The sequence below is a fragment of the Zosterops lateralis genome (assembly GCF_965231275.1).
Source record: "Zosterops lateralis genome assembly, chromosome: 10".
Classification (NCBI taxonomy): Eukaryota; Metazoa; Chordata; class Aves; order Passeriformes; family Zosteropidae; genus Zosterops; species Zosterops lateralis.
This window is the reverse complement of record NC_139770.1, coordinates 4,146,399-4,164,006: the sequence shown is the minus strand read 5'-3', so window position 1 is coordinate 4,164,006 and position 17,608 is coordinate 4,146,399. Positions and strand designations below refer to the sequence as shown.

Sequence of the window (17,608 nt, the reverse complement as noted above, 5' to 3'; positions counted from 1 at the left end):
ATATACATGGAATTTTGATTAAATTTTAGCACATACCTGTTTCTTTTACTACAAATAGAAACCACCACCAAATCTGGTGGCATCGTTCCTTCTTATCTCATGAAAACTGCCTAAAAACATTTGTATCATTATAGCCCTGTGGCAGCTCCTACACATGAGTAAGACAACATATGCATGTAATGGTAAACATTGTTTAATGGTTTGGGCAGACTTCGTCTAAGTTTGGGAATCACTCTGCTGGTTTCCTTTTTCCATTCACTCTGCTCATCCCTGCAGAAGTGATTTAATTTATGCTCCTAAACAGAAAAAGTCACCAAAAAGGGCAGCAGAGGTTTGCTCCAAGCCTTTCATTAATGCAATCCTCTGCCCCTCTAAATGTGCCTGTCAAATATTAGCATAAAGAAAAATCTGTGGCTGTATGTACAAGATCAAAGCATGAGAGGAAAATTTTAAAGAAGTAATTTCAGTAAAAATAGCTGGGAAGCAGCAGTGTAGCTGCTGTTCTGACTCTGTATTACCACTGTGGTAGTGTGAGAACAGAAAGACATTTGGACACTCTGCCCCAGCTGAAATGACCAGGGCAGTTGTGAGAGCTGATGTAGCTGGAGGTTTGTTGTTTGTTTGGTTTTTTGGTATTTTTTTTCATTGCCCCCACCCCCAAACACAAACTACTCAGGCTCTTGCTTCAAGTGCCCCTGGTATCCTCAGATATCCTTAGAGCTGAGCCCAGAGCAGGTTTGTTTGTTTGTTCTGCACACCTGCACAGGGCCCTCCCAGCCCGCAGTCACCCTGCTGAGCACAAAGTCCATGTGTCACCTGTGAACACCCAGCCCTAGAGAGGAGCTTCTGTTTTAACTCTGCTCAACAGGGAGGGTGCAGCAACGAGAACTAAAGTTGGGGATATACCAAACATGGTGGTTTGAGAAGAATCTGCACACTATGAGCACACTATGAGCATTCCTAAATTCTGAAATAATTAGATAAGCCTGTGTTGGTACTTTTCTGAGTGCTGCTGCTCTGGATCATTGCAGGTGACACTGATTGTGTCAGTACTGACACACTGGTGACAGAATTTCTTGCTAGAAACACCACTACAAGACTCAGACAGGCATTTTTTCCATGCATCTTTCTTTCTCTTGTCAGGTATATGAAATTCAGTCTAATTTCACTGCTCAAATTACGTCTTAATTTACTTGTATGAATGACATTTGTTAATCTGGGGTGGTGTCAGGTACCCAGCTCTACCAACAGCAGTATTTTGGTTTTCGTGGTGTGATGGGATGGCAACAATATCACAATCAAAATATATCAGGTAAAATGGCATCTAAAAGTGCTGGTGTATGTGTTTGAAGTACTTGCACTCTATCTGAACCCTTGTTTAACAGCAACTTGTTCAGCCCATAAAGCCCTCTTCATTACTGACAAGATCCATAAAATCAGCTCATGTGTTACAGTTTTCTTTGTTATTCCTTTGTAAGAAAGGGCTGCAGAGTAATTCCTACCAAATTTTGTATACAGCTTCCTGCAAACTAAAACAATTACTTGTGCAAATCCTGTATTGCTTAAAGAGGCCTTTGCCAGACACTTTTATTTCTTCCTTCCTTTGACCTTGAAATTCTTAGATGTATCTTGTGTTCTTTGAAATGAGAGAATTTACATAGGCTAGACTTTTTTTTTTTTTGGCCATGTTCTTCTGACTTATTAAGAAGCTAAAACAAGCATAATCCTGCTCTGAAAATCATTTTTTCAGCTTTTAGACCTCACTGTACCTTGCTGAAAGGGAGCATTTCCCCCCAGTTTTAGAGGGGAGCAAATGAAGGCAAGTGACTGATCCAGCAGGGCAGGAGTGCAGCAAAAGTCCCCCAAATCCTCCTGTGTGCTCCAGGGGCCACCATGGTCCTCGTGCCAGGCTGGTGATAGGGCTTGTCTGACTGGTTCCCTCCTGCTTTTGTTGCTACCCCTTGCAGTTATAAACAGGAGACACAAGGTGAGGGAAAATTATAAAACAAGTTTATTAAAGTCTAACATAAAACACTTCAGGCTAAATATGTACAACTCCCTCCCTTCCCAGGGGATTATAAAATTGAGAGTTGAGGTATGTACAAATAACAGAGGAAAAGTTGTATATACATGACAGACACTTTAAAAATAATTTAACCAAAAAAATCAGTTATTAGTCCTTATCTGAACTTAGTTCTGCAAGGCTTATTGAGCCTCTCCGGGATCACAGCCCCGAAATCCTTCATGTGGGACTCGTTTGTACTTGAAAATCGTTTTGTAGCACATGATTTCAGAAAGGTTGTCATGCTTTGTGCCCACTGAGAGGCACTAATTTAAAAGTCAATGTGATACAAAGAGCTGTTCTCACCTAAGTACTTCCAAATACTCAATTCAGAGATTTAGAGATGCAGATAAGCTATTCAGGCAAAACTTGCACCAACTTCAGTGCAAAATTGACTGAAAGAGCAGTGTGACAAAACATGTCATATTCTTTGTATTCCTCTTAATAGAATTATTGAAATTCCTTCTTTTCTTTTGCAAGGACACATGCCTAAAAAGATTCCATGCTTTCCCATATTAATTCCTTACAGAAATTACCAATACTGATATAAGCCTTGTACTTCAAAATGAACCCTTAAGCCTAGGACTTACATGTGCAGCTGATTTCCATGCATCTATTGGCAAAAGGTACAGTCCAGACCTACAGCCTGAACACACCTACAAATATATATATATATATATTTATATATATTTATTTATTTAAAATCTATATTCTAGTAAATGAATACAGTTGGTAGAGATCATACCTCAGCAGCTGAGATATCTTCATAAAAGATGAGGATAAAAATCAAGATTCTCAGATGGGGACTCAAGAGTGCAGGTCACTAAATTATTGCTCCAAGACAAAACTACAAGCCTGTGTATTCTATTAAGAAAGGTTAAAATTGTTGTCTTGTAAAAAATAATGAATATCTTCTTGTCTATAAAGAAAACTAAATGACTAATAAAGCAACTGTACTGTTATAAGTATCTAAACAAATCCTGTATAAATCTAAGCACTGTATTTTTTAAAAAAGTCTGAAATCTAAGAATACAGTAATAAGCTATAATTTTAGAAATATAAAACCAGTCCAAACAAACACTATTATGGAATGCATTTTCTATGTAGGAATGTAGTTATTGTTCAGGTTTCTTTCCAGAGCTGTTCTCTCTCCTGGCCATTCATCCTGGATATGTTTATCCTGAGGTGCTTTTCCTCTGCTACCAGCAGCACATCTTTAGTTTGTCTTCCAAAGCTGTTTAAATAAGCAAGTTATCAGTTGTATGGTGTTTTCTTTCTCAGTATTCATGACTAAACCTTTGTCTATCCCAAGATTTCTGCTCTGCTTTCAGAGAGAGACAGCAAAGAAGCAGCTTACTACAAACTACACACAGTGAAGATCCTGATTTTGTGGTTCTTCAGTCTTAAATGGCAAGGCTGAGGAATCCCTCAGGGGCTACACCAACAACAGAAGCTGAAAGAGACAAGAAGGGAGACAAAGGGAAATGCCAAAAAGAAAATATCAGAGAACTTTATCCTTTGTCTTTTGCCAGCATTATGAACATCAGCTGTTCATAAACGGGGGACAGAGAAGCAGAGAAATTAAAGGCCCTGCAATAATGAGCTCCAGTAGAGACAGTGTAACAGATTCCTGCATTAGGGATGTTCTGCTGAACATGGCTGTACTCCTGCTGGCCATGGTAGATTTCATCAGCAAATCTGCCATATATTAAAGCATAAAATGTGACCAGGCAGCAGGTTATATACATGCCCCACACTAAAATGATCAATGAAAAGCAACAGTAAGTCTATTACTTTACAAATACAAACATGTAGGAAGAGAAAAAAAAATATAGTCACACTCCGGAGTCAAGAGACTACTTTCAGACTCTTTAAATGAAATCCTTCAAGAAATTTTTCACAAGTCTGTTTAATTAAGGTGCAGATTAATTATTACTCCATGTAGAACGGAATCAGTTAAGAGGTATCTTCTATGCTCTTCTATTGATCTGGACACAAGGCATCAGTGGAAATAAATGCTAGCACCAAGGAAATGACCAACAAAAGACAGCTTTAAATGCATTGTTGGTACAGTATCATGACTGTTTCACTACTGCTTGATGATTACATAAATAATGCTTACAATTGTTAATGGCACAAACTGGCAAAATGGAGTAGAAAAGTATTTCTATTGTTACCTAGTCCTTTATGACCCTACCAAGACATTAAAATGTTGCTTTTTAAATATGTCTGTTGCTGGTAATAAAGCCTGTCTTTACCTGGGCCTTGCTAGGTACCAGTTTTGTGCAGCTACTGTGGACAAGTGACATGAGAGGTAAAGCAATACAAAAAACTTTAATTAAAACTAATGAGTTAAACTCTAACAAAACCTTGCCTGGAAGAATATCAATCTGCTCCATTGAATTATTCTTTAATGCCTCCTCATGTAGTGTTCACTTATTATTTTCACAGTGAAGGGCAGGATTTATTTCCTCTTTTGTACCTCCTATCTAGCACAAGAAGCAGCACTACAGCCAAAAAAAGGATTATGAAGCTCTGATTCATGCCTCACTAATTAACTCACTGCATCTTTTCACCTCATCTACAACATGCATGTCCCAGCTCTCCTTTTGTTGCTGTTTGTGCCAAACCAAGGGTATTTTAGGGATATGAAAAATAAATCTGGGACAAGATACAACAATGCTGGATTCACTTCAAACAAAGAAAGGCAATTTGTTGGAAAGAAGACCCAGGAGTATCCATGCCATTAGGACCCTCCCACTTGCCACACTTCAGACAAAAATTACCCCTCCTTTATTTTCCTTGTCAGGAAAATACACCCAAATCTTTCCCTCTGGTCAGGCTCCACTTGAAGATGGCACTTCTGGCAGCCAGCAGCAAATCTATGCAAGCAGCTCAGCAGAGCCCTGACCTGCCTTCACCGTGGACCACTCTAGCACCTTGGAGTGCTAATACATCCAAAATATGATTTTTTTCCCTATGCCTCTGGGTTAATCTTCCTAAACTATCAAATATGGCTTAAAATATCAGTTCTCAAATGACACTGTGACACATCAAATCAACAGGAACATGGGAAGAGAACTCCAAAGTACACCAACATATGTGACAGAGAATTCTTAAGGCAGGTGTTGCCAGAATCATCTCCTGGAAATCAGTGTTAATCACAAATAGAAATCTGCTTGTAGATTAGCACAATTCAGCACTGCACAATGGAAATGCCTTACAGGTGTCTTTACACGGAGGAAAAGAATGAACACGTCCAATTTGGAGAGCAGGACTGGTGGTTTGATTGTGTTCATTTTACCAAACATTTCCAAGCTCACTACCAAACTACCTGGATGGCTCTGCACTGCTCTGTCAGTACAACTGCTGCAGGAAAATAAACTGAGGTTCTGAATATCCAGTCACAGCAGATCTCAGTAAAGTTTCTGATGAAGGGGACTGGCTCCCTGTCACAGGCAGCAGCATCTGATGGTCTTCAGTCCCAATGGGGAGAGGAAGTGCTAAAGACATCTCAGAGGGTTTCACATCTATGGACTCTGATAAAGGACTTTTCTGACTCTGAATGGATTCTTGTTCATTGAAAGAATTATCAAGTGCACTAGAATCAGGGGAAGTTTCAGGTCCTGTAGAAACAAAAACACAGAAAGAAATGTTCAAAAGCTCATGCACAGATTCTGTAAATTCCCTTTCCAATGACTGTCAGAGCCAACACCTGGTGTGTCCCAGGCTGCCTGGGCAGATGGGATATTGGTGCTTCCAGGCCAGCTGTAAGTACAGTGTAAGCACTGGGAATCACACCTGCTCCTGTTTGTAGTGTGACAGCTGGAAGGATGATGCATTCCAACCTGATCTCTACTTGGCATGGTACAGAAGACAACAGACCCTTAACATCACAGTAAACAAAGGATCTTTGGAAAAAATGTAATCATGAAAGTTTCCTTGAGATTTTCCATCCCAGAAAGTCTCAGAACCAGAGCCACACCCAAGCATCCTCGTCTAACTGAAACAACAGTGTACAAAGTACCATTTGTCTGTAAACTTCGTTGGAAGACAACAATTCTTAACTCCATTCCAGCCGGACACATTACAGATTTTATGCAGTCACTTGAAAAATTAGTTTCTATTCTTAATTGAAACCCTGTTAGTGGGTTCATTGCTGTGTTCCTGCTGGAATGCAGCCAGATACTGCTCTTGGATGGCTCTGTGATTGGGTATCTGACCATTCCTCTACCAAAGCATGCTCCAAAGTCTGTTATTTCAGTGCTGAGGCACTCCTGGCTGCCTGCTGTCTCTCCAGGAGAGCTGGCCTGCTTTGGCAGCTCTCCACACTCAGTGCTGCCCTGCCCTCACTTCCTGCTGCACTGGGGCTTTCCTAAATTCCACACTGTCTCTGCACAAGGCTCATTTTCTCACCCTCTCCCTCCTGATCCAGATGTACACAGACACCATTTGTTCCCTCTTCCCTGTGACAGAGGCAAGGGATTTATGGTCAATACACAAGGATGGACAGAGGACAAGGAGTATGGAGCCAGTGTTGAACAAAGCTGGATACAGATGTTTTTGGCCCTAAAAACAACTATTATCCCACATTCTTTTGTTTTCTAATTTTAAGCCTGTATGAGCAAAAATATTTATTCAGCAGGGAAGGCAAGAGAGCTGATGTAGTTTCTTAACCTTTCTTTGCACAAGGAACTCACCTGTGTGAACTTTTGTTTTGTGCTTCTTAAGGTTTTTTATATCTGTGTAGGAATTTCCACACATTTCACAGATAAATGGTCTTTCACCTGAAAAAAATATTGGTTTGGCAGTGAGAACGATCTTGATGTTGAAAAAAAAAAATACAATTAGAGACACAAGATAACAGATTTTAATGTTCTATTTTGAAATACAACTTTGTAACTCCTATTTCGTCTGTGTCTCTATTAGAATAAAATTATTTCCAGAATAATAGTTTAAAACAAAGCAAGAGGACCCAAACATTGTAAGTAAAGACTCGATCATACATCAACCTATGCTGTGGTACAGATACTACTGAAGGCAATTAAAGAAATTAATGAATATTTTCTTTACATTATGTTAATCCAGAGATACATAAATTAAGAAGCTGTTGTACTTTCAAGTACAGACCAGTGCAGTGAATTTTAAAGGCAAAAGAGTAAAAGTAAGTTAAAATTTATGGTGCAGGAAGCAGCTTGTCTGAAAACTGACCTGTATGGGACCGAAAATGTTTATTGAGCTCCCCAGAGGAAATAAAACTCTTTTCACAAATGCCACAGATATATGGCTTCTCTCCTAAAGGAAACACAAGCACATTGTTATTTCAATACATAAACCAGAATACACATTAAGAACAAATCAAAATGAAACAGCGATAACATCCAATGCGAGAGAAAGCACTCCCGAAACTGGAATCAAAGGCAAAACAACATGAGAAAGGAGCTGGGTGACCACTCCCAAGGTGGATTTGTGGGTCATCCTCTGTGCTGTACCTGTGTGTTTGCGGGAGTGGGTGATGAGGGAGCTGGACACGGCGAAGGCTTTTCCGCAGCTGTCGCAGACGTACGGCTTCTCCCCCGTGTGCCGCCGCACGTGGTAGGTCAGCGTGCTGGCCTGGGCAAAGCGCTGCCCGCAGCGGTCACACACGTACGGCTTCTCCCCGCTGTGCTTCCTGCAATGACAGCACAGCCCTGTGAGCAGCACCCAGGGCTGGGGGGTCACCTCAGGGAGGGCTCTGACCCCTGCTCCTCCTGTTGCGCTCTGGGGTAACAAACAGGTAACAGCGGAGTTTGGAGGGAGCTTGTGGGTCCTGAGGAGCGAAACTCACGGCTTGGTCCTACCCTGGACCCCCTGGTCCCTCCCTGGACCCCCTGGAAGATCCCTGATTTCCATGGTAGCTGAGCTGAACCACAGGCCCTGCACAGGTGACATGCACCATGGGCACTCAGCATCCTTGTACTGAAATATGAGATGGTGATTCCTAACACGGGAATGTCATTCCTGCTCCTGCCAAAATTGCCAAAAGCCCTGCGCAGATGGCAGATGGCAGTGAGAACTTTTCTTGCTTCCTACCACAGAACTCTCTCCTCTCTGGTGCTACAAGCAGTTTAAAACAAAGACACCAGACTCAGGCTGCACATTCATCCAGCACAAATCTCATCCTTAATGAGCAAGTCCATCCATACAATTTTTCTGTTAGGTATCGTGAGAGAAATCCCACAAGAAAAGGACTGGAAGTCATGTTTACTCTCACACTGGAGTAAATGTTTCTGTTTAAATAAACCCAAGGATAAGCATTTGCAGGATCTCACTTGTGCCTACCTGGCGTGGATCTTCAGGTTGCTCGAGGTTGCAAACTGCAAGTTGCAGACATCACATTTGTAAGGCTTCTCCTCTCCGTGGTGCATCCGGCTGTGGAACACCAGCTGGCACTTCTGGGCAAAGCCTTTGTCACACAGTTCACACTTGTATGGCTTCTCCCCTGGTGAAAAACAACACCCTCAGGGCTCTCTGCATTTACATAAGAAAGCTTTGCAATCCATGACCTGACCAAAGCTCAGGTGTCTGTTCTAATACTTCTTACAAATAACATCTTGGAAAATCCTGTAATCAGTCCACTGAAGTGGAACGTGCTAGAACACAGAGGATAACAGGACTGTTTTTTAACACATTATGCTATGGTAAAAAAAAAAAAAAAAAAAAAAAGTAATAATGTTTTTAATAGTGCCAGCTTCTCCACATTATTTTAAGAATGCTGCCACTTCAGTTTCAGACTCTTTGTTGGTTATGTTTATTCATCACTCTGAACATTTAAAATGAACAAATCATCTGCTTTTTCTGGCTTGTCCAACAGCAACAGGTCTTCAACGTACAGTCTAGTGCTCCCTAATTTCTCATTAGCATCTGCTGCAGAATGTTACAGGTCCTTCTCTGACTATTCATGTCCTCTTAGTGGTGAACTGTCTCCTGTAAGGGCTTGTGCAACTCTACTGTCCCAGAAAGCATAAAAATGCCTTTCTCTGCCACTCTGTGGCAGTGCAGAATCAAACTCATCATGAGTAAACAGTGTATATAAAAACTTCAAAAGTAAAAGTATTAGAATATCTAGCACTGCCATTGAGCAACCATCACCACAGAACTCTCTCCCCACTCTTGCAAAAATTCCCAGGACAACACCCCCAGATGTATAAAGTACAGCTGGAATTCCTACCAGCACTGTCCCTGAATCCTGCAATCAAGCTCCACCTCGTATGTGAATCTCTGGTCAGACCCTGGCTGACAGAATTTGAAACTCTCTCCCGAGGTCACAGGAGGGGCAAGATGTTCTCCTACAGCTGTTCCTCAACATCTCCTGCATTTTCACAGCTTCCTGGAAAAACTGTGACCTCTGCTCAGAGCTTTTCAACATACAGAAAATATGGAAAGGGAAAGACAAGCACAGGATTTCTCCCCTGCATCTTCCCAGTCTCCAGCAATTTGTTGTTCATCATCTTTTAAAAGTCAGACATGCTGGATTGAAATGTTTAAGTGCTCCTAAATGGCTTCTCTTGGATGTTTGATATGACACAAGCTCCTGGTGATGTTACTGAATGCACAGATCATAACACCATCACACACTTCAGCTGCACATCTATGAAATAAAATCCCAAATGTTGCAGAAATTCAGCTAACCTCCTATCTTTTTGAAGACCCTATGGGACGAGTTATAAGACTGAATATTTTCCCCACTCTTGTTCTCAAACATATATTATGTTTTGAAGTTTAAAAAAAAAGCAAGAGAAATTCTTGTATCAAGTACAACTTGCTTTTCATGCTCTACTGACAGTAGTTTTTGGTCACTCCACTGCTCCACAGAGCTAAAGGGCAGCCAGCTCTCCTAATTCTTCCCAGAAATCAAGATGTTCAGACTAATAAAGTCCTCTCTAGCTACTGAAACTCTGATTTAGTAGTGAAAAATGCTGAAACATCTCATGTTATCAGGATACTGGGTCTACCCCTGCATGCACAGCTACAGACAAAATCCCAGGAGGAAGAAGTCAGAATCTTTCCAGTCCCACACTCCCAGGCTGTGTGCGATCCCAGGCCACCACAGCCCACAAGACACAGCCAGTGCCTTACCTGTGTGAGTTCTTACATGTGTTTTCAACTGATTGCACTGGGTGAAGGCCTTCCCACAGAGCTGGCACACGTAGGGCTTCACCCCTTTGTGTATCCTCATGTGCCGACGGAGGCTGCTGGCTTCAGAGAACACCTTCCCACAGGTGTTACACACCGGCTTGGCTTTGGAGAACTTCTGGTCCAGCTCCTCCCCCGAGCTCTCCAGCTGGTAAGTGCCCTTGTCACTGGCTATGTTGGACATGCAGTGCTCCTTCAGGGCACAGCTCTGCTGAGGCTTTCCCTGTTTCTGTTTGGCTGCCATGGTCTGGGCCAGGATATCCTGCGCCGCCAGCGTTTCGCTGGCCACCACCGCCGCCAGCTGCAGCTCCGAGTTGTCACTGCCCTGGGCAGCCTGCTCTGTTATGTGGGTGGCCAGCTTGTTTGCATCCAAAAACATCTCAAAAGATGTGTTCTCAGCCACTTCATTCTGATACTGCAGGGATTTATTCTCCACGCTTTTGGGGGGGCTGAAATTCTTCTTTCGCTTTTTGGGTTGAGGGGATTTCTTTTCTAAAGTTGCTTTCTTTGCCTGTGGCTGGACCAGATCTGCAGGAGCAGCAGCATCTTCCTTCTCCTCCCGGTTGTTGTAATCTCTGAGAGTCAGGAGACAAGTCTGCTGGTTCATTTCAACATTCCCAGTGATGCTGGATGTCTCTGTGGAAGAGGGATTAGCAATAAAAGCAAAGTCCTCCATCTTGATCTTGCATTTAGTGACCACTTCTTCTACTTTGAGATAGTCGGCAGCCTGGTGAATCTCTTTAACATTCCAGCTGCAAGGAACAAGACTTGAGTGAAACATTCTGGACAAAGCAAACATTTGTTCTGCACCGACTGTATCACAAATGGACACATTGCTGTTTGGACCAGACTGTCAGAAAATATAACTTTGAGAACACATGGCAACATTTAATTTCTTGGTGCTGTAGTGCCACGAGGCTCTAAAATGTCAATTATTCCTGAACTGCACGTCTAATGGGGTCTGCAGACCCTCAGACTGGGGATTTTATTTTAGCTACACGCCTCTTGTAGAATTTTAAGTCAAAAGTCAACTGTAATGTGATGAGGCCACACATGGGCTTGTTGTCCAAACAGCTCAAAAATAACAGAATGAAGGGATAAAACACTGGAAAATAAAACACATAAAGTACCATTTCATAAACCTTCTGGTCAATGTCTCAGGCAATTCACTAGCAGTGCATTCACCTCAGCACTTCCGTGGCAGGTATTAATCTTACAGAAACCAGTAACACTAAGGAAGTCCTCATTTAAACCACTACACTCTATTTTTCAGTTCCTGCTACACATGCCTTGATGGTTTAGGAAAAAATGATCTGGAAAAGGTGGCAACACATACTGGGAGTGCATTTATGGATTTACTGCATTTTAAAGAGAGATTCGTGGTAAACAACCTCATTCTAACCATAAACAACTTGCCACAATTACTCTTTATATGAGTACAACTGTTTCAGAATCTTGTACTACGTGAGTGGAAGACTTTCACCTTCCTCCTCCTTCAGAGATCCACCTGCTCAGAAAATCCAGAAACTCTCCTACTGCAGTCCCAGATGGACATCAAGAACTCTGCACAGCTCTGCTCATATGTAACTGACAAAGCACCAATCACTAACTTCAGCTCTGCTGCTGTTAATGCCTGTAGCTAATTAAAAAAAAAAAGACCTTGCATCTGTGTACTTAAATTTTTGAGTATGAGATTTCACACTTTAGTAAAAAAAACAGTTTTTAAGCCTGCATTTGACATCAGACATTGAGAAAGAAGTAAAAATCCTGGACTTGGTACTTCTAAGTAGCCACACCTCCCTCATGAGAGATAAATCACTTTCACTGAGAAAAAGGCACTGCAAAGAAAAAAGCATCTTCACTGTATGGGAAGCAGCACAAAAGGCACAAAATCGATGCAGTAATGAGGGGAAATACTTTTTCTGTGACTCCTTTTAGGCAATGCAATATAAAATTTTAAGCAACAGATCATGCAAATTCTAACAAATGTGACTTAAAATTGCGTCGATCCTCATCCATCCCTCAGACTTAAGTCTGTACCACATTCACAATTCCTGTGTGTTTCTGAAGAAAAGAACTACTGTAATTCACCCCCAGACACACACTCTGTCCTTCCCTCTCCTGGTAATCATCCAGGATGTGTAATCTCCCCCAAAGCAGACAGAAACAGCAGGAGACTCAAACTATCAATCACTGAAATATCAGACCACACACCTTTATTTTTGGCACTCATGTGTCATGGGGTATTTTAAAACATACAAAGAGATTAACTACAAGTTGTTAATATTCGTCACATTCACTGCTATTTGTTTCTTTCTCCAGACCTTATTACAAAAAAAAATCCAGTTCTGCCTTACCACAAAGTTTATTCCACTTTAATAGCACGTTACCTGTCAAGGTTTAAGTTTCCTGTATAAATAAACTCCAGGAGCTTTTGGAATCCATCAGCTTTCACTTGAGTCTGATCCAAGACCACGTTGTTGTCAGACGCGTCTCTGTAGAAGGCCCCGAAATACTCGCTGAAGGAGGCCAGCACATTCCTGTGCGCCTTGAACTGGAATTCCCCGATGACCACGGTGCAGTCGCAGAGGAACCCGGCCTCTCGCTGCTTGTTCAGCCTCTCCAGCAGGTGCTCACAGTGATGGGAATACTGCATCTTGAGAACGTGCTGCAAGACACTTTTCTGATCTGCAGAAAACCAAAACCAAAACCAAAACCAAACAACAAATCGATTTATATGCAAAATTTCAGCTTTTGTATGCCTTAAGAGAGTTAAGGAGGGTAGAGCGGTCAGTGTGCGGACTGCCCGCGCTCGCTCAGGACAGTGTGTAGCCCCAAGGGACAGGGCTGGCGCTGAGGCTGGACCGGGGCGCGGCGGTTCCCGGGGCGGATGGCGGGGGCGCGGGCCCGGCCGTGAGCTCCGGCCCCCCCGGATTAACCCGGCTAAGCCCGGCCCTTGTCACACCGTGTCACACCCGGGCCCCGGCCCCAGGCTCGGACCGGCCAGGCTCACCCCGCTCCCGGGCACGGGTACCGGGGCTCTGGAGCGGTGCCCGCTCGGTGCCGGCGCTGCCCCGGGCCCGGGCTTTGGGCCGCCTCAGCAGCCAACGGGACCCGCAGCCCCGCGGCGCCCCCGGCCCGGCCCCGCCGCCGGACGGGACGGAGCTCGCAGCGCCCTCCCTGCCTCGCCCGGCCCGGCCCGGCCCCGTGTCCCCGCGTCCCCCCGTGTTCCCCCGGTCCCGCCCGGCCCGGCCCGGCCCGAGCCGCGGGCCCCGCGCACCTGCGGAGGGGACAGAGCGCTGCGCTCAGGCCGCCATGTCCCGGTGACGCCGCCGCCGCTTCCGGGACGCGAGTTCCGGCCTCCGCTCCGGGGGCAGCTGGCGAAATTGGGGAATAAAACGGGTTTAATATTCCTGCCGGGCTATACCGCGGCTGTAAATAAAATAACTTTAGCAACGCGGTTGAGAAGCGGAGAGCAGTGCTGCCATCCGGTAGGGAGAGGAAAAAAAAAAAAATTGCCGCCTTGGCTGGTGTTTCCGCCCGGTTTCGAACCGGGGACCTTTCGCGTGTTAGGCGAACGTGATAACCACTACACTACGGAAACGCCGCTGCGAGGGGCTTTTCAGTTACATCTCTAAACTCACTCTGTCCCGCCAGCCCCTGCCATCCTACCCTGTCCGTCCTCGCTGTCCCCTCCGCGGCCTCCGTGTCCCCTCCTGCCCCTCCCCGCGCTCATCCGGGATCTGCACCCCACGGACCCCGCCAAACGCCCCTGGGACCCGTAGCCTCCCCCTGCCCCTCCTGTCTCCGCGCAGCGCCCGCGGGTCACCCCAGGGCGGGTCACCCCAGGGCGGGTCTCTCCAGGTGTGCCGGGCGCTCTCCACCCACACCAGGAGTGACAGCATCGGTGGGAAACAGAAACTTGAAAGAGAAGGGGAGTGTTTGGCGCTGTCGGCGGGGCAGGGCCGTGATGAACCAGCGGATGGGAGAGCTGGGAGCTGGGCACAGAGACACCCAGGAGCTTCTGCTACAGAGACCTCACCTAGAGCTGGATCTGCAGAATGGGGAAGTGACTAATCCTCCTGATTTTTTGGTGCACCAGGAACTGAAATAACAGATCTTGGGAGTAGCTACAGAAGGGAATGTGGTTTTGCCACTTTTTGCAAAGGGAAACATGAGCCAAAGTCCAGCTGGTGGAAGGATACCTCCTATAACCTTCTCCAAAATTGCCTGGATTGTGAACAGGTGAAATGCATTCCCAGTATTTTTTTTCAAAATAAAACAGATAAATGAAGTGTACATATTCCCAATGTCCTTTACCTGGGACATCCCCAATATACCTTGACCAAAGATGTGGATGAGATGCCAGAGATGCTGGTGTTGCCATGGAGACTGGGGTGGAAAAGTACTTGTCCAATACCACTGTTTTGTTTGATTCCTGCACTTATCCAGGAAAGTGTGGGATTGTCATTCCCTGGGGAGATGGGAGGCTGTGGGGAAGGAATGGCAGAGCTCCCCTGAGCAGGGTGCTGTGCCAGCCCTGTGTGTCAGTCCAGGCTGTGCTCCCACTCTGTCTCCAGAGGGGACAAAGCACAGGCTGTGTGACAGACTCCAGCCACAGTGTCACCCACAGTGACAATCAGTGACACCAATCCCTGGAGGCTGCTGCTTTCCCCCTGGTGTTTTCCAGTTTGACCAGGACAGCTGTGAGCTCACAGGTCATGTAACATGGATTCTGAAAGTGGCACTTGACAAGTCACGGGAGCTGAGGAGCTGCTTGTACAAGGCATTAAAGAAAAATGATGTGACGTGTGCCTCAGGCTTAAGGAAGGGATGACTAAGAATCTCAGCAATGTGGAAAAAGCTTTCCACCTTCCTGACATTATGGTTCAGAATCAAGGGTTTAATTGCTCTGAGAGCCTCTTTCACCCTCCTGATTTTGGCACAGAGTTGGCAGGGATTGCCAGGTTCTGCTCTAAATCTGTCATGAATGAATTGTCATCATATTGCCATAAGGATTTCCACTCCAGTCCTTCCTTGTATTTTCTGGCAGCCTGTCCCCTGGAATTAAGCTGAATATTTGGTCCCAGATGTTGAGGTGAAAGTCAGAGTTTCTCCTGAGAAGATTTCAGTTTGGACAGAAGGCTCCTGGCTTCCCTCAGTGACTTCCAGCCCATGCAGATTCCTGTGACAGTACAGGGAGGCTGAGCCTAATACAGTGCACAGAAAATGCTTCTAAAACAGATGTATTTCTATAACATATATATTTTCCTTAAAACCTCCTGGAAAAGAACCCAAGATTACAGCTACTGGGAGCAAGTAGGGAGAAGCCTGTGTCCATAGCACACCAGTAAAAATCATAACATCTAGCACGACTTATTCCTTCTTAATTTGTGAATACATCTTTCTGAATAGATATAAAATACTTTCTAAAGAAACTCTTTATCAGACCAATCCTGCATATATACCACTAAAATTGGGAGGACCAAGAGCTCTACGCTATTGTTCCAGACTCCTCTGCTCTTGCAAAATGCCTTGCTTTACTATGGAAATCCTCAGGGCGGAAAAACAAACGCACAAAAGCCTCCCTGAGGAACAGGAGGCAGCAGAGGGCTCCGAGGGGATGCTCCAGGGAGCACCGCAGGGAGCATCCGCCTTGCACAAAGAGAGGTCACGGCAGGGATGAATAAAAACCATCAACCAACAGCGTGGGAGGGGGAGGAGAGGGGTGGTGGGACAGGCACAGCTCGGCTTTGGGGGAATGGTGGGAGAGGAATGGCTGGTTCTTCATTCAGGGATCCCCAGGTGGGATGGGGTGGATCTAAACTAAGGCTCAATTTAGCTCCCAAATCCCAGGCACCAGCCCCCAAATCCCAGGCACCAATCTCCAAATCCTGATAGCAGCCCCCAAATCCCAGGTACCAGCTCCCAAATCCCAGGCATCAGCCCCCAAATCCTGATACCAGCCCCCAAATCCCAGGCACCAGCCCCCAAATCCCAGGTGCCACCTCCCAAATCCTGATACCACCCCCCACATCCCAGGTATCAGATCCCAAATCCTGATACCAGACGCCAAATCCCAGGCACCAGCCCCCAAATCCTGCTGCAAGCCCCAGGGCTCTTGTTCTAACCCGAGCCGAGTTTCCCGGGTCCCGACCCGCGGGCGCGGGGCAGGGAAGGCGCGCTCCCGTCCAGGCGCGCTCCCGCGAACACGCGGCGCGTTCCAAACTCCCGCCGCCCCCCCGGCCCCGCCCCATCACCCCGTCGCAGCCAATGGCAGCGGAGAATGGCGCCCCTCTAACCAATGGGGACGCGGAGGGCGTGGCCGCGGTGCATAAGAAGAGGACGCGGCGCCTCCGCGGCCTTTGCCGGGGTGGGCAGGCCCTGCGGCCAACTAACCCTAATGGCGGCTGCGCCCCTCACACGCGCCCGCTGTTTTACTCGCTGACTTTCAGCGGGCAGAGGGCGCGGCCCACGGGAAAGGGGGGGCGGTGATGGCGGGGAAAAGAGTTCCGGCCTCAAAAAAAGCCAGCGATGGGGATCCACACCCCGGCCCACCCTGGGGTCCCTGTCCCTCCAGGGACCTGTCCAGGGATGGTCCAGCCCTCGCCCCTCGTGGAGGCCGCGGTCGGTAGGCCCAGCGCCGCTGCCGCCGCGAAGAGTTCGTCTCTGTCAGCCTCGGCGGTGGCCGGGACCTGAGGGCCGGCCCGCCTACCCTGGGCAGCCGGGGGACCCCAGCAGAGCAAAACGGGTGCGGCGCCGCGGGGCGCTGAGCAGCCGCGGCTCCCAGAGATGTGGGAGTGCGCGGTCGGCGCCGCCCCGACATCCCCAAAACCCCCCCATCCCCGCCGGGAGGGTCCGGCCCACCGCGGTCGGGGTGTCCAGGCGGCTCCCGGCTCTGCTGGGCCGGTCAGGGACCCCGAATGGAGCCCCCAAGCGCCGGTCCCGCCGAGCTTTGCCCTGTGCTGCCCTCGCAGTGCGGCCGGTGGGAGGGATGCGCCCCCCGCCCCGCCGAGATCTTATCTAGGAGAGCCCAGCCGTGATGGAAGCTCAGAAAGGCTGAACTTTGTTCATCGAGTTCAAGGAATGTTGAGTTTTTTACTCGTCGGTTTTTGGCGTCAAGGAGTTGGATTTGTGAAAACGTGAGAGACGGAGCGTGGAGAGCTAGGAAGAAGGATTTGGCTGCAGTGTGGAGGAAGGATTGTGAGGGGAAGGTGTTGTGGCTTGTCCTTCCTTAGCAATTCCTCTTCCTGTGCACGGGCTTTGGCACTGGCATGAAGAAAAACTCTCCAATGTGTGCCAGGGGCACAGCCGCAAACCTGCCTGCTTTGTGCCAGGTTAAACACCAAACCTGCCTGCTTTGTGCCAGGG

General features: G+C 46.5%; 1 protein-coding gene across 1 annotated transcript; it reads right to left on the bottom strand.

Annotated features, from left to right (window-relative positions):
• Nucleotides 1-1,999: 1,999 nt before the first annotated feature.
• MYNN (myoneurin) lies at nt 2,000-12,913 on the bottom strand. Its single transcript, XM_083868756.1, has 7 exons — nt 12,628-12,913; nt 10,181-10,989; nt 8,384-8,543; nt 7,555-7,733; nt 7,274-7,357; nt 6,763-6,849; nt 2,000-5,688 (listed from the first exon to the last, which is right to left on the bottom strand). The coding sequence occupies exons 1-7, from the start codon at nt 12,891-12,893 to the stop codon at nt 5,420-5,422; spliced, it is 1,854 nt and encodes a 617-aa protein (XP_083724882.1). The 5' UTR covers nt 12,894-12,913; the 3' UTR covers nt 2,000-5,419.
• Between the last annotated feature and the right edge of the window lie 4,695 nt (nt 12,914-17,608).

Coding starts and splice junctions, on each gene's coding strand:
- MYNN (XM_083868756.1), bottom strand. CDS start 12,893: ATGCAGTATTCCCATCACTGTGAGCACCTGCTGGAGAGGCTGAACAAG. Junction 6,850..7,273: donor ACATTTTCGGTCCCATACAG/GTCAGTTTTCAG, acceptor TATTTTTTTCAG/GTGAAAGACCATTTATCTGT. Junction 5,689..6,762: donor CAAAACAAAAGTTCACACAG/GTGAGTTCCTTG, acceptor TTGTTTCTACAG/GACCTGAAACTTCCCCTGAT.